At 51.3% G+C, this 14,358-nt stretch overlaps 3 protein-coding genes across 3 annotated transcripts; 1 reads left to right on the plus strand and 2 right to left on the minus strand.

Moving 5' to 3' along the window:
- Positions 1-2,601: 2,601 nt before the first annotated feature.
- On the plus strand, positions 2,602-3,160 carry Pspn (persephin). Its single transcript, XM_021149243.3, has 2 exons — positions 2,602-2,755; positions 2,844-3,160. The coding sequence occupies exons 1-2, from the start codon at positions 2,602-2,604 to the stop codon at positions 3,158-3,160; spliced, it is 471 nt and encodes a 156-aa protein (XP_021004902.1).
- A 44-nt stretch (positions 3,161-3,204) lies between these two features.
- Alkbh7 (alkB homolog 7, RNA demethylase) lies at positions 3,205-6,096 on the minus strand. Its single transcript, XM_021149242.3, has 4 exons — positions 5,045-6,096; positions 4,053-4,226; positions 3,820-3,944; positions 3,205-3,685 (listed from the first exon to the last, which is right to left on the minus strand). The coding sequence occupies exons 1-4, from the start codon at positions 5,246-5,248 to the stop codon at positions 3,523-3,525; spliced, it is 666 nt and encodes a 221-aa protein (XP_021004901.1). The 5' UTR covers positions 5,249-6,096; the 3' UTR covers positions 3,205-3,522.
- Positions 6,097-6,409: 313 nt separating this feature from the next.
- Positions 6,410-12,099, minus strand: Clpp (caseinolytic mitochondrial matrix peptidase proteolytic subunit). The gene is made up of 6 exons (XM_021186470.3): positions 11,611-12,099; positions 11,447-11,518; positions 10,742-10,838; positions 9,388-9,575; positions 8,850-8,955; positions 6,410-6,725 (listed from the first exon to the last, which is right to left on the minus strand). The coding sequence occupies exons 1-6, from the start codon at positions 11,794-11,796 to the stop codon at positions 6,556-6,558; spliced, it is 819 nt and encodes a 272-aa protein (XP_021042129.1). The 5' UTR covers positions 11,797-12,099; the 3' UTR covers positions 6,410-6,555.
- Between the last annotated feature and the right edge of the window lie 2,259 nt (positions 12,100-14,358).

A 14,358-nucleotide genomic window follows, 5' to 3' on the forward strand; every position in this document is an offset into this window, starting at 1 on the left:
CTACAAAGTGAGTTCCAGGACAGCCAGGGCTATACAGAGAAACCCTGTCTCGAAAAACCAAAAAAAAAAAACAAAAAAAAAAAAACAAAAAAAAACAAACCTTTGAGACAGTGTGTGTCCCCATCCCTCAAACAGGGGCTGGACCTACCTACTATCTCCTCTGAGCATTTCTGCTGAAGTCATCCCTGTTGGGTCCTGGGCCCTCCAGCAGCTATCCCCAATTCCTCATCCTCCTGCTACATATTTTTGTTTGATTTCCTGACCCTCAGTACCTCTCTCACATCTCCAGTTCCTGATACTCCACCCTTCTGAGCCTCCATTCTTTTTTTATTTTTTTAGCTTTTTTCTGTGTAGCCCTGGCTTTCCTGGAACTCACTCTGGAAATCCGCCTGCCTCTGCCTCCGGAGTGCTAGGATTAAAGGTGTGTGCCACCACGCCCACCTGAGCTTCCATTTTTTATAAGACACAGCCTTTCTGCCCACTGAGCTCAATCCATAGCCAGGACTTGTCCCCTGTGCAATCTTCACCAGTTTGATTTTACTTTGCCTCTGCCCTGGCCACACCCACAGCCCCTCACTGGGGGATTCTAGGCAGGTAGAGGCTTCTGAGCCACTGCGCCCTCGTCCCTACCTCGGATCAGCGTGCTGTGTGGGTTTATAGTGGCCTGCATTTGGAAATGCTCAGCTTCCAACAGTCCTCCAGGAGTGTAAATTTGGGATTGTCGCAGCACAAGTGATGAAATGGGACTCAGGCCTGCTACTCCATCCCTAGTTCTCTAACTACTGTTGTCGCTCAGGCTGGCCTTGGACTACTGATGCTCCCACCTCTGGAACTCCTCTGGAGTTCCGGATAATAGGCATGTACCACAACTCTTTTGTCTTTTGTGAAAGCCTTGCAGTGTAGTCCAGGCTAGCCTGGAACTCAGTTCCCTGAATATAACCCTGGCCACTTTTAGTGTGCAGTCGTCAGTTTGGGTGTTTCCCTCGTTGATTTCTGCGATCCAACCTATTCCTGGAGTTGGCGCCTAGGTGCTGTTTTCCATTTCTAAGGGACATTCCTGGGGTCCCCCTTATCTCCTGACAGGCCCAGTGATAGATCTTAGCCAGGCCAGCCAGGCGTTGCTTGGGGAGACTGTTTTACATTCTTGAGTAGTGATAGGGCTGATTGGTGCTTGGCCTCAGCTGCTACCTTCAGAGCTGGGTCCTGAGCAGCTGGGGTGAAGTGAGAGCTTCCTTTCACTGGCAGTTGCACACCAGTGCAAACTCAGTCCCACCACCCCATGTTGATTGGGAATGCCTGAGAAAGAGGGCTAGTCCTTAGGAATGTCCATGTTCACTGAACATCCCTGCCCAGCTGTCTGTTGGCACTTTTGGGCCTGGGTCTAAAGTGCCATCCACTCTGGGACAGACAGGGTGTGCACCTGTGTTTAAGGGCAGAGCCTTGCCTTCAAGGGAACCTCGTTCAAATGACTTTTGAAAGCTGTTCCTTTTCTCTTTGAGAAAGGGACTCAAGTAGCTCGGGCTGGCCTTGAGCTGGTCCTCTTCCTTCCTCAGCCTTCAGTGCTGACATGACAGGCATGCACCATCATGTTGGTTTATGCTGTGCTTTAGACGGAACCCACAGCTGCTTTTTGTTGATGCCCAGCAAACATTGTACCAACTTGCTCCAGCCCTTGTGTCTTTTTAAAAAGATACCGTGTGTCTCATGCAGCATGTGCACGCTATCACATGCTGTGGTGGTTAGAGGACAACTCTTGAGAGTCAGTTCTCTTCTACCACGTGGATTCTGCAGTTCACACTTGGGTTGGCTTTTACCTGCCCTGGTTTCCTGAGCACAGGGGCTACCCACATGCACTGCCATGCCCAGCATCGTTCGTTCTATTCCTTTGTCTGCAAAGTTCTTGGTCTGTTGTTGCCCATGCTCACTTGCTGGGTCTCCTGGATTCAGACGTCTGCAGAACCTGTGCCTTTCTGGGAGTGGTTTGTCACTGTCTCCTCTTGGTCTCTGAGACTCCAAAGCCCAGACTGACTGTGGCTATGGCTTCACAGGTTGGCCTTCCAAGAATGGGAGTCCCAACCCTTGGCTATCCCCTAGCCTCTCCCTTTTCCTGTTTTGATGCTGGCTCAGCCAAGCCCGGAGACAGAGGCATGATGTCTTAATCCTGGCTGAAGCTGACATGGACTGGTGCCCACTGACTCTCCTACCTGTCATGTGCCCTTCCCAGTCCCTATTGTCACCACATGGCCCATATTCCAGTAAAAGATCTATAGCAGCCTCCTCCCGGCCCCCCCTGTACTTCTTCCACTGACAGCAGGTGGGGTGTGGACATGGGTTGGTAGCCAGCTCTGGACTTGCTTCTGGCTGACAGTGTGACACTCATAAATCAGGGGCATCAGGGTGTCAGAAATGGGTTTATGGAATGTCTGGGTGGGTGAGCCATCAATTCTTAGGGATGAGGATGTGGGGGAAAGGTGGGTGGGACCCCCAACCCCCAATGGCTTCCCCGGGACATGGTGCTGGCAGTAGTTTTAATCTCCAGGACAGGCAGGGAATAAATTCAGGGCACCAAGGTCTCTCGGCATCCAGGGACCTGCTGTCACAATGGCTGCAGGAAGACTTCGGATCCTGTGTCTGCTGCTCCTGTCCTTGCACCCAAGCCTTGGCTGGGTCCTTGATCTTCAAGAGGCTTCTGTGGCAGATAAGCTCTCATCTGGGAAGATGGCAGAGACTGGAGGGACCTGGATGCCCCATCAGGGTAAGAATTCCTGGGGGCCTCCTGACTCCCCAATTCCTTCTCTCAAAGCCCTCACTTTGCCTTACAATCCTATTCTACCTTGCACTAGGTAACAACCATGTCCGTCTTCCAAGAGCCTTGGCTGGTTCATGCCGACTGTGGAGCCTGACCCTACCAGTGGCTGAGCTGGGCCTGGGCTATGCCTCGGAGGAGAAGGTCATCTTCCGATACTGTGCTGGCAGCTGTCCCCAAGAGGCCCGTACCCAGCACAGTCTGGTACTGGCCCGGCTTCGAGGGCGGGGTCGAGCCCATGGCCGACCCTGCTGCCAGCCCACCAGCTATGCTGATGTGACCTTCCTTGATGATCAGCACCATTGGCAGCATCTGCCTCAGCTCTCAGCTGCAGCTTGTGGCTGTGGTGGCTGAAGGCGGCCAGTCTGGAGTCTCAGAATCACAAGCATGAGACAGGCTGGGCTTTGAAAGGCTCAGGTGACTTTACTAGAAATTTGCATAGGTAAAGATAGAAGGGAAGGGACCAGGGTTTTTTGTTTGTTTCTTTGCTTGCTTGTTGGTTTTTTTTTTTTAATCAGCAGTGGATGCAATAAATGATATTCTCGTGGCCTTAAGAGTGTGTGTGATCGGGTGCACCCTGGCAGCCACCATGCTATGTGAATTCCTGAGACCTTGATCGTCTCTTAAGAGCCCCAGCCCTGGCAGACGGTCATTTGAAGATCCCCATGACAGCATTTTCCCTACTTTATTCACAAATCTGGAGGATATGTGGGAGGTCAGCAGGCTGGAGGTGGCTCTTCTGGCCTTCCTGGCCCCATCCCCTCAGGGAGGGAGCGGCAAATCACTGAGATGCGTCGGCCCCGGGGGACCCGGTGCTCCCCAAAAAATGACTCTTCATCTCTAAGGATCTCATGGGAGAAGTCATATCGGGCTGAACCCCTGCAAGAAGAGAGAAGCTGAGTGGGTGGATGGAGGGAAGTCTGTCCCTTCAGCATTTCTATACTTTTTCTGAGTGGTGGTGGTGACTGTTAGAAACCCTTTGCCTCATCTGGGGACTTTGGGTTACATCGTACCTTAAGATATAGAGAGACCCTGGCTCCAGCAACAGTTCTAGCCACTGCTCAGGTTCCTGTGTATGCACCAGCTTCATAACACTTGGAGACAACAGGGAAAGGCCAGCAATGGTACATCCACAGAACTGGAAAAGGGGTATGTATGGTGTGTATATTGGGGTGTCAGGCTTAGTTCTGCCCCCCTGTCCACCGACAACCTAGCTAGGAGTTCTGATGGAATGCCTTCTGCTCACCTTGACACTGTCAACATGAGGCTTGATGTAGCCCCGAGGTTCCAGGTCCAACACATGGACTGGGGATAGCAGGCTCTGGTCAGGACCAAAGGCAGCCGCCCGGACCCGCTGCAGGATGGCCTGGCTTGCATCAGACCAGCAGGATTTCTCTGTTTCCCTGAAGCCGTGGATGGCCTGGACAGAGAGCTCAAGTCATAACTGGGAACTCCCAGGACAGGAAAATGAGGTACCGAGGGGTGCAGTACAGGGCAGGCAGTCTTTCTAACTTTAGCTCATTATCAGTGAGGTTTCAACCACGCATCTGGTCTTCACGTTTCGTTTCCCAGTGGTCCCTGGTGCTGGCCACCCTAATATTCAGATTCTTGGTCTCCAGTCTCTATTTGATCCCACTCAAGTCCCTAGTGAAACTCCCAACTGCTGGCACTCCCTCTCCCAAGTCTGCTTTTTATTTCTAATCTTGTCACCAATGCCCCTGAAGTGTTCCAGAACTTCATGTCTGAAGTGACATCTTTGTCCTCACTACGCATTCCTTGGTGCCCACCAAAACCCTCCCTTCTGATTCCAGGCCCAGCCCCACACCACAGCCCCTGTTCTTAGTAAAGCCCAGCAGTGACTTGCCCCCACGGTAATACTGCGCTGCTCTGAGCTCAACGTTGCCAGTTCACCTTCTCCGGCTCTGGTCCCTTCCCCTGATCTAAGTACCATCCACAACCCCGCAGCAGCAGCCTTCCCCTGGACTCAGCTCTGGCATCAAGATCAGCCCCATTCCCACAAGACCTCCTGATAAACTGTCACTCCTCGAATTGCCCAGCACCCGCCATGTCCCACACCGGAGAAACTTGGTCCCACCCGAACCTACATCGGGCACTGCCCAAAATACACTGTCCCCAACCTGGTCAAGCAAGCCCAGCCCTTCACTCTGCCCCTCCGAGGACCCTGCCCCCTCACTGTCCCAGTGGGCGTCCCCTTAGCTCGCCGCTCCGCCCACTCACCGCGTCCCAGTGGTCGTACTCGTAGCGCCGGCGCCGCAGCTGGGGCTCCAGTTCGCGTGTTAGCGTGTCCTCCTCCTCCTGGCTCAGGAAGCCCGGATGCACCACGGCCTCATCACGCAGGCGGCTCAGCACGGCAGAGTCTGAGCCGCGCACCCAGCCGCACCCAGAAAGCAACCGCGTCGCTAGCCTCCTGCTGCCCGCCATCTTCAGGGATTGACCGCAGCAGGCTGAACCACACCCCCGCAAGCCATTGGCTGACACTGCACCACGCCCACCAGCTACTGGCTCTATTAGTTGTGCTTTAAGTCAGTCTACCGCTTGTCCCGCCTATCGGCCCTGAGCAAGGTCTCAAACAGTAGGTGCAGAACTAGGGCGAACGGAGGCTCGAGGTCACGTGGGGGCAAAGCCAAGGTTAGAAGTTCAATCAGCCTAGCGCTTGTCAAACAGCACACCCTGGTGGAGATAGGAGGATAACTCCAAGGTCAGACCTTGAGTTTGAGGTTAGCCTGAATTTCAGATGTTGCTCACAAAATAGGACAAATAAGACCAAATAATACAACCCCCACCTCAAATGTTTTGAGTCAAATTTAAAAAGAAAGCGTCTACTTCCTTCCACACTAATAAACTGGGCCTAGGAAAATGGCTCAGCACTTGCTAAGAGGCATGATGGCTTTGGTTTGACCTCCAGGACCCCCAAACATGGTGCAAGCAGAAAAAGCAACTCCTACATTTGTGATCCTCTGACCTCCATAGGGTCAGGTAGCACCTGCCTCCATCCCATAAACTGGCCCAATTCCCCTTTTTAGCTACATCTACATATCTGATCCTCTTCTAGTTCTAGTAAAACTCCATAAACATGTCCAGACATTCTCTCTGGCTTCAGCTGGCTTTTGGAGCCCGCAACAAAATGCCAGGACTTTGTCACCTGGTGAGTCATCAGTGTCAGGTCTCATGGGTCTGAGGATCAACCCAAAGTTGATGGTAGATTCTTGTAGACCCTCCACCCTAACTCTTAACTCTCTAAGGGGCCGAGCCCAGGCTCGGCAGGGAAGAATGTACTCTTAAGTCCCAGCACCCACAGGGAAGCTCCAGGGGACCCAACACCCTCTTCTGGCCATGCACAAACCCACACATAACCAAAAATGCATGAAACCATATTTCTACCCACTGACTTTGGGGTAGTATACGGCTTAAGTCTGTTGAAGTCAGGTGTGGTGGTGTACACCTTTAATCCTAGCACTCAGGAGGTGAGGCAGGTGGGTACCTGAGTCTGAGGCTAGATTGGTTTAGTTCCAGGAGAGCCAGGGTTTGTCAAGGTGAAGGAGGCCTGCTGTCTTGGAGAAGTAATGGAATGTGCTTCAGACATGGGACAAAGACTACAAAGATTTAATTTAAATCAGTGTCTCAGGCAGTCTGCCCTGCTCTGAGGGCAACCTCAATCCACATCTCCTCTAGGGGTTGTTCTTGGGCCCAGCAGAGAAGTCTCAGTCTGGTCTCCACACTCTTGACCCTTAGGTGCCTGTCGGGGCAGGAGGAGCCGTCGGCGCTGTGGCAGTCTCCTTCTGTACCAGTTCTGGCTCATCCTCCCCGTCCTGAGGTGGGTGGACCAAGACCTTGTCCAAGATGCCAAACTCTTGGGCCTCCATGGGGCTCATGTAGCGGTCCCTCTCCATGGCTGACTCTAGGAAAAGCAGTATATGTGGGTAGGAGTAGAGACCTGGGCTGTTTTCCCCCAAATTCCTAGGTTGCAGCCCTTACCAGTCGTGAGATGATTCATGGAGTTGTGAGGGACCCCTACCATGGGATCTATGCTCTTATGAAGAGAGGCAAAAGTAAAAGGGCTACAAACCAAGATCATGTCTTAAAAGAAAAAAAAAAAAAAAGAGGAGCTCTGTTGGCTGAGCACTTTCCTAACAGAGCCCAGGCTTCATACCTAGGAGCACCGGCAATTCCAGGAAACCAAAGGTGTAGGAGCCATTAGCATCAGGAATTGATAGCAACACAAAAATGTCACCTTCCAGGCCCTGGCTATTCCTGGCCTTCCTACTTCCAGGACTGAGATGGACTCTCGTAGCATTTTAGCTTCCAGCCCATGATGTTTTCTTCCAGCTCCCAAGTTAAGTAAGATGCACTTACTCTGACAATCCTTCCCGTGGGGCTGGGGACCCTCTCTGTGACTCAATCTCCTCCATAGTAAAAAAAAAAAAAAAAAAAAAAAAAATAGGTTTTGTTTTTGTTTTTTTTTTTCCAGACAGGATCACATGCAGCCCGGGCTAGCCTCGAAGGGACTACCTTCAACTCCTGATTCTCCCGTCTGCGCTCGCTGGGATGAGAGGTCTGCAGTGCTTACGCCACAGCGATTTAATTTTTACTGACTACTGTAATACATCAGGTCCCAGGAACTACATGGTAGGAGAGAATCGCCTCCTGAACACTGTCCCCTGAACTCCACATGTCATGGCATTCACACACCAATAAGATGCAACTAGGAAAATGTCACGCAGTGCTACATGGTGGATCTTAGACTGAACATATGTGATGAGCAACAAGATATAACAAAGAATGGCATGTGGGACAGTAAGATGGCTTGGTGGGAAGAGGGGCTTGCCACCAAGTCTAATGACCTCAAGTTCAATCACCACTCCTTACAAGGTATCAACAGAGAACCGATGTTTACAAACTGTCCTCTGACTTCCACACATCACTATGGCAGGCACATGCTCCCCAAATCAACTATTTTAAAAATGAAATGTCGGAGCCGGGCGTGGTGGCGCACGCCTTTAATCCCAGCACTTGGGAGGCAGAGGCAGGCGGATTTCTGAGTTTGAGGCCAGCTGGTCTACAAAGTGAGCTCCAGGACAGCCAGGGCTACACAGAAAAACCCTCTCTCGAAAAACCATAAAGAAATGTCGGGCTGCAGAGATGGCTCAGAGGTTAAGAGCACTGGCAGCTTGCTCTTCCAGAGGTCCTGAGTTCAATTCCCAGCAACCACATGGTGGCTCACAACCATCTGTAATGGGATCTGATGCCCTCTTCTGGTGTGTCTGAGGACAGTGACAGTGGACTCACATAAATGAAAGAAGGGCTCCAGGGAAGTGGCCCTTGCTACCTTCTCTCCATCAAAACCACCTCTGTAGCACAGGCCAGCTGAGCCCGCTTCTGTGACTGAAACTGAAACCCAAACATTCTCTAGCCCAGTCTACAACTCATGATTCTCTACCTCTACCTCTCAGTGCTGGGATGACAGGTAGGTACCGACACACCCAGCTTGCAAAGCTGATCTAAAGGGCTGGAGAACTGGAGATTGTAACTGAAGGGAGTTCTGCCTAACATGCTAGGAACTTCTGTTTTGTGATTCTGGGGACATAGAACCTATGTTGGGCCAGGAATGTTTCCCTGGGGCTGGAGAGTTGACTCAGTGGTTAAGAGGACTTGTTTTGGCAGAGGACCCAGACATGATTCCTAGCACCCACACGCATATAATAAGAAAATAGATGAATCAGAAGGGTGAAAAAAGTATCCTTAAGGCACACCCCTAGTCCTCATGGGGGAATTTCAGACTGGGGCTCCACCCCTGACACGACGCCAGCCCCTCACTGGGAAAGGGCTCATTCTAGGCAGGAGCTCTGCCATAGCCACATACCCCCAAGCACAGAGCATTGGTGGGTCAGGGATTCTACTGACCATTGTCCATGGCCCAGAGTGACCATATTACAGTAATCTGGTTCTGAGTGTCAGGTGGGGGTGCCCTGCTTTAGGACAATGCTGATGCTCCAGTGTGTGCTGTGGGAGGCTGGGTGCTCACCGATCACCTGTAGGCTCTGCTTGGTGTGTTTGGCATAGATGTTGTACAGCTGCTTTTTCAGCTTCATGATCTCCTCTGCCTGGATGGCGATGTCTGTGGCTTGGCCCTGAGGAGCAGTAAGTAGAGGAAAAAGATGAAACTTCTCATGGGACACTAGTGAGGGAGCCACCGATCTAGTCCAGGCTGCCTTGAAACTGACAAGAGATCAGCCTGTCTCTGCCTCTGCTGCCTGAGTATTGGGATTAAAGGCATGTACCACCACACCTGGATCTATTTTTGTTTTTATTCTTTGTCTTGCTGGAAATGGAACCCAGGGCCTTGCAAGCGTTCTTACTCCTAAAGTACCTCCCCAGCCATGAAAACACTTATCTCAAAGCAGTGGTAGCAGGATCTCTGTAGGCTAGAGGCCAGCCTGGTCTACACAGTGAACTACAGCACAGCTGAGGCTAAAAGATGAGACCGTCTCCAACCAACGTAGACACGGAGTAGCACTCCCGTTCTAGTTCCCACTAGACGTCCCTGCAGAATGCGTACTCACCCTGGCTCCTCCAGAGGGCTGGTGGATCATGATTCTGGAATTGGGCAGTGAATGGCGCATGCCCGGGCTGCCAGCAGCGAGGAGCAGGGAGCCCATGCTGGCAGCCTGTCCAACACACCACGTGCAGATGGGGTTCAGGATGTACTGCATTGTGTCGTAGATGGCCAGGCCCGAAGTTACCACACCACCTGTAGGCAGTGGAGCAAGTAAGGGCCCAGGGGGGATCTTACCCCAGTACCCTTTCAGCAAGCCACAAGGGCAAATGTTGTTTGAGGGGTGGAATGGGGGACAGAAACAAGAGGGGTAATAAGGAGGGTCTTTCCTTCAGAGTTAGCTATGATCAGACATGTACATGTGACAACACACACAGAATTAAATAAAAGGAACCAAAGGGCTGTTAGCCACCTCTCAGCTGTGCATCAACATAGTAAAGTTAGCTACTTCCTGCTCTTCCAGGCACACAGGCCCAGGGCAAATCAGAGGGGAGCATTCTTTTTTTTTTTTTGAGACAGGGTTTCTCTGTGTAGCTCTGGCTGTCCTGGAACTCACTTTGTAGACCAGGCTGGCCTCGAACTCAGAAATTCACCTGCCTCTGCCTCCCAAGTGCTGGGATTAAAGGTGTGCGCCACCACCGCCTGGCAGAGGTAAGTATTCTTATTGTCCATGTGGAGCTTTGATGAGAAGACAGATGAGTGCCTAACTGACAGCCCGCCAAATGTCCAGTCATTGAAACTGCCCATCCTTGAGCAGCTGAGAAGTATTATCCGGTGACAGCGCTCTCCACCAAACCTAACAAACTCAACTCAATGCCCAGGACCCACAGGACAGGCAGGAGCCCACAGAGTTTCTCTGTGTAGCCCTGGCTAGCCTCAAACCCAGAAATCCGCCTGCCTTGTCCCAAGTGCTGGGATTAAAGGCGTGTGCCACTACCACTCGGCTTAATATTTTTTTTAAAAATGAACTATTTCTGCAGAGAATCTGGGCTACAGAGTGAAACTCTGTCTCAAAACAGGTTTTGTTTGTTTGTGATTTTTTTTCTTTTCTTCTTCTTCTTCTTTTTTTTTTCCGAGAAAGGGTTTCTTTCTTTCTACTTTTTTTTTTTTTTTTTGGTTTTTCAAGATAGGATTTCTTCTCTGTGTAGCCTTGGCTGTCCTGGAACTCACTCTGTAGACCAGGCTGGCCTCGAATTCAGAAATCCGCCTGCCTCTGCCTCCCAAGTGAAGGAATTAAATGTGTGCACTAACATACCCTGCTTTGAGCGATTTTAAATTTTAGATTCTGTAGGAGGCACAAGGCTGCACGTCTTCCCCAAAGGGGCTATCTCAGACCCCACAACCAGGCTGGCCTGGCTTACCTGGGCTGTTGATATACATATGAATGGGCTTCTTGTTGCTTTCAGACTGTAAGAACAACAGCTGGGCGATGACCAGACTGGCCACACTGTCGTCAATCTGCAGGTGGGGAGAACAGAGGTATCCTCGGGTTGAAGGTGGGATGGATAGAGGCTTAAGGAGTTGAGGCCCTGGGAACCAGGAATTTCCAGCACAGGAAGAGATGGCTCAGGAAGCCCCAGATAGTGGAAGACCCTAAACTGGGGACAGGGCTGGGATGGAGTGTTCTCCTAGCAGGCAAAAGGCCCTGTGTTTAAGCACTGCCTAAACCTGGTCTGGTTTAGGGACCTCATCCCTCCCTCAAATGTCCTGTCAGCTACATGGGGAGTTCAAGGCCAGCCTGGGACCCTGACTCAGAAGACTACAGGATAAAACGAAACAAAGAATAGCTGACAACAGCAGACTTTGGGAAGAATGCACATTTTACACTCCAACGTTTGGGAAGCTATGGCAGGACGATGGAAAGGTAGGGGCTAGCCTGTACTACAAAGCAAGAATTTTACTCAAGTTTTTTTTTTTTTTTTAAAGAATGTTTAAGGTCAGGGCCTAGGGTCTAGGAGGTCACCAAGGATGAGGGGCGAAGAGTGGGGCATATGACACAGAGCTTGACAAAGGAGAAATGTTGGAGAGACAGCAAGGGGTGCCCGGGAAGGACCGGGGTCGCTCACCGGGCCCATGACGCACACGATGCGTTCCCTCAACAGCCTCGAGTATATGTCATAAGCGCGCTCGCCTCGACCCTTCGTGGGAAAAGAAGAGGTGAAAGGTCAGCGTCCCTTGCACGCCGACAGACTACAAGCCTCCGCGCCATGTCCCCATCAGGTCCCCGTACCGTCTGCTCCACCACTATGGGGATGAGTGGGAAAGCTCGCGTCGCAGTTCCATGCAGGCTCCTCCGCAGGGGTGAGCAGCTCACAGCAGTCCATGGCGGGGAGAAACGCACGGCGAGGCGAGACAACAGAGCGCGACATCCGTCCACAGCCACCCGGGCCTCCCCCAGCAGCACTCTGGGCCACATGACGACGCGCACTCCGGCTTGGCTTCCGGAACTACAACACCCGGGGTGCTTTGCGGGAGTCACTGGCTCATCCACTTCCGAGAACAGAATAGGCGGAACTGAAGAAGGCCGGAATAAGTCTGTGGGTGGGGTCCTCGTTGGAGGTACGCGTTCGAATAAATAAGAAAAACCCGCGTATTGGTCCCATGAAAGTTCTCGGACGAGGTTGCGCTGTTCCCGGTGCCCACGCGGGAAGAAGCTCACGGAGATGCTCACCGAAGGGTGAGAAGAGGCTTAAGGGACACACCTGCCCGCCACCATCGTTCCCGCTGCAATCTGGCCCACGTGCTGGCCTGTAACCAATCGATCGTCCAGAACTACAATTCCCAGCTGCTTTGCGCCCCCTGACTCCCGTTAGGCTCGCTAGAGAAAGGGGGAAGAGAGCTGTCTCTGGGACTGGACTTAGACTAGGACTCGCCGGGGGATTTATTGAACAATGTAGCTTAGGGAGCTAGGAGAGGAGGCCTGGATCTTGCCACACCTGATATTCGTTTTCAGAAGGTGTCCAGCTTTCTAGAAACGTTCCTTTTTTGTCCAAGTAAAACTCGGACGGTAGGTAGACAGTGCCTACTGTCCAAGTGCATGGTCCTTTACCTTGAGAAATACTGTGCCCGCCATCTCGATCTGTCGCCGTAAGACCAAGATTCCAGGAGCTCCCCCCACCGCCATACCTGCCTCGCCTGTGCCAACATTGCAGCTGGAGGCCCTTGGAAGAGGTGAAACTGAGCCATTGAACCTGCGACAGTCAGGCAATCACCTCTTCATTCACCTTCTTTGTCTTCCTTGGAATTCTTTTTTTTTTTAATATATATATATTTAAAGATTTATTTATTATTATTCATAAGTACACTGTAGCTGTCTTCAGATGCACCAGAAGAGGTCGTCAGATCTCATTACGGGTGGTTGTAAGCCACCGTGTGGTTACTGGGATTTGAATTTAGGACCTTCGGAAGAGCAGTCAGTGCTCTTACCTGCTGAGCCATCTCACCAGCCCTCCTCACCAGCCCCCTTGGAACTCTTTTTAGCAGCCACACTTTCTCCTACATGTTACTCCCCCTCTGCCCGGTGCTAGGCTCCTTTTCAACACATCTGTATCGGGCTGAGACATCATGCTCTGCTACCACCTCAGGCATATTCTAGAACTTTCTTAATTGTCACCTGATGTAAGCATTACTTAAAGCGGTTGCCTTGTTCCCTGAGGAAGATACACTTGCGTAACTGGAGACTTGTACCTTTAAATTGCACAAAGGCCAGACATGACCATCAAAAGCCAGAGATGTTTCTCCCTAGAGCTCTCCAAACGACACAGGCTCTTGTCATTACTCTGGGTTGCTCACCATAATTAGATGACAAGACTCAGTTGCTGAAGACACCAGTCACTTTGGTGTCTTCCTGGGTCATGCAGAAACCAAACTGGAATTGACCTGGAGATTTCCTCCCAGCTGAATCAATTTCATAGTACCAGAAGGTGACATTCGGTCTGTTGGGGACTAAAGTCATCAGTGGTCTTATCCAGGGGTGGACCTCGAGTGCTGCAACTCCAGCTGGTGGCAAGATGTGGCTGCTGGTGCACTGGTGGCATGAGAGCTATGGTGGACTCAAGGCTGCTCTGCAGGAGGGGACCACGCTCAGTGCTATAACCTGACTAGAGCCCACACTCCAAGGTTACACAACAAGGAGAGAAACTTGCCTTCCGTTGCTCTGCCAAATGGTTGTGCTGTGAAACTGCCTTCTGAATATTTGTCCCCATAGATTGCTGCTCTGGGCCTTCATCAAGAGATGCTTCACTTTGTAGCAGGAAGCGGGAAATTCAGAGGCTCTCAAGTCCGAATGCAGAGGAAGAACTGGCTATGAGTGCTTGCCCTAAGAGGGGCAAGAGCTGTAAAAGGTTATCTAATGGATGTCACGTGGCCATCATCCTTGTGACCTCACAGCAGCTATGGCTGCCTGGACAAGATCAACCCAGCTAGATCAGCCAGTGTCCCAGCAGGCAGCAGTTCCTGGACTCCATGTGAAGAAGTATTAAAAAAGTATAGCAAAGTAAAAACAAAATTCGAGGCTTTTGGGCCCAGGCTTGGGAGTGTAGCCTTTGTGGCTTAGTGCTCCAGGTACTGGTCATAAAACAGATAGCGACATTCCTCCACCTACCCGCTTCCTGGGTTCAATTCAAAGAATGGCACCCTGACCATTACTGGAACCTGCAATGCAAATGTGCTATCTTTAGGGGCTCTTAGATTGTTAGGGGCTCTTAGAAACTGTCTTGAGAGATAACCTGACACTTGTGACTTTATACTTCCTTGTGACTCTTAACTGGTATTTTTGGTATTTTCCAACAACACCCTCCCCACCTCCATGAATTGTGGTTTCTTCCTTTAAATACCCCCTTACTCAGCTACTCGGGGTGCCATGGTCCTCTACCCCTGCGTGGTGTATGACCATGGGCCCGAGAACGCTCTCGAATAAAAATCCTCTTGCAGTTGCAGCAAGATCGTTTCTTGTGGGAGATTTTGGGGTGTCGCCTCT

The sequence above is a fragment of the Mus caroli genome, unplaced genomic scaffold, assembly GCF_978045245.1.
Source record: "Mus caroli unplaced genomic scaffold, Mus_caroli_1 scaffold_18, whole genome shotgun sequence".
Lineage (NCBI taxonomy): Eukaryota > Metazoa > Chordata > Mammalia > Rodentia > Muridae > Mus > Mus caroli.

Excerpts from the sequence above, each read along its gene's own strand:
- Alkbh7 (XM_021149242.3), bottom strand. The coding sequence starts at position 5,248 with ATGGCGGGCAGCAGGAGGCTAGCGACGCGGTTGCTTTCTGGGTGCGGC. Across the intron at positions 3,945-4,052 it reads CTCATGTTGACAGTGTCAAG|TTCTGTGGATGTACCATTGC; the intron begins GTGAGCAGAAGG and ends CCCCTTTTCCAG. Across the intron at positions 3,686-3,819 it reads GGGTCTCTCTATATCTTAAG|GGGTTCAGCCCGATATGACT; the intron begins GTACGATGTAAC and ends CTCTTCTTGCAG.
- Pspn (XM_021149243.3), top strand. The coding sequence starts at position 2,602 with ATGGCTGCAGGAAGACTTCGGATCCTGTGTCTGCTGCTCCTGTCCTTG. Across the intron at positions 2,756-2,843 it reads GACCTGGATGCCCCATCAGG|GTAACAACCATGTCCGTCTT; the intron begins GTAAGAATTCCT and ends ACCTTGCACTAG.
- Clpp (XM_021186470.3), bottom strand. The coding sequence starts at position 11,796 with ATGTGGCCCAGAGTGCTGCTGGGGGAGGCCCGGGTGGCTGTGGACGGA. Across the intron at positions 9,576-10,741 it reads TATGTATATCAACAGCCCAG|GTGGTGTGGTAACTTCGGGC; the intron begins GTAAGCCAGGCC and ends CACTGCCTACAG. Across the intron at positions 6,726-8,849 it reads GCAGAGCCTACAGGTGATCG|AGTCAGCCATGGAGAGGGAC; the intron begins GTGAGCACCCAG and ends TGCTTTTCCTAG.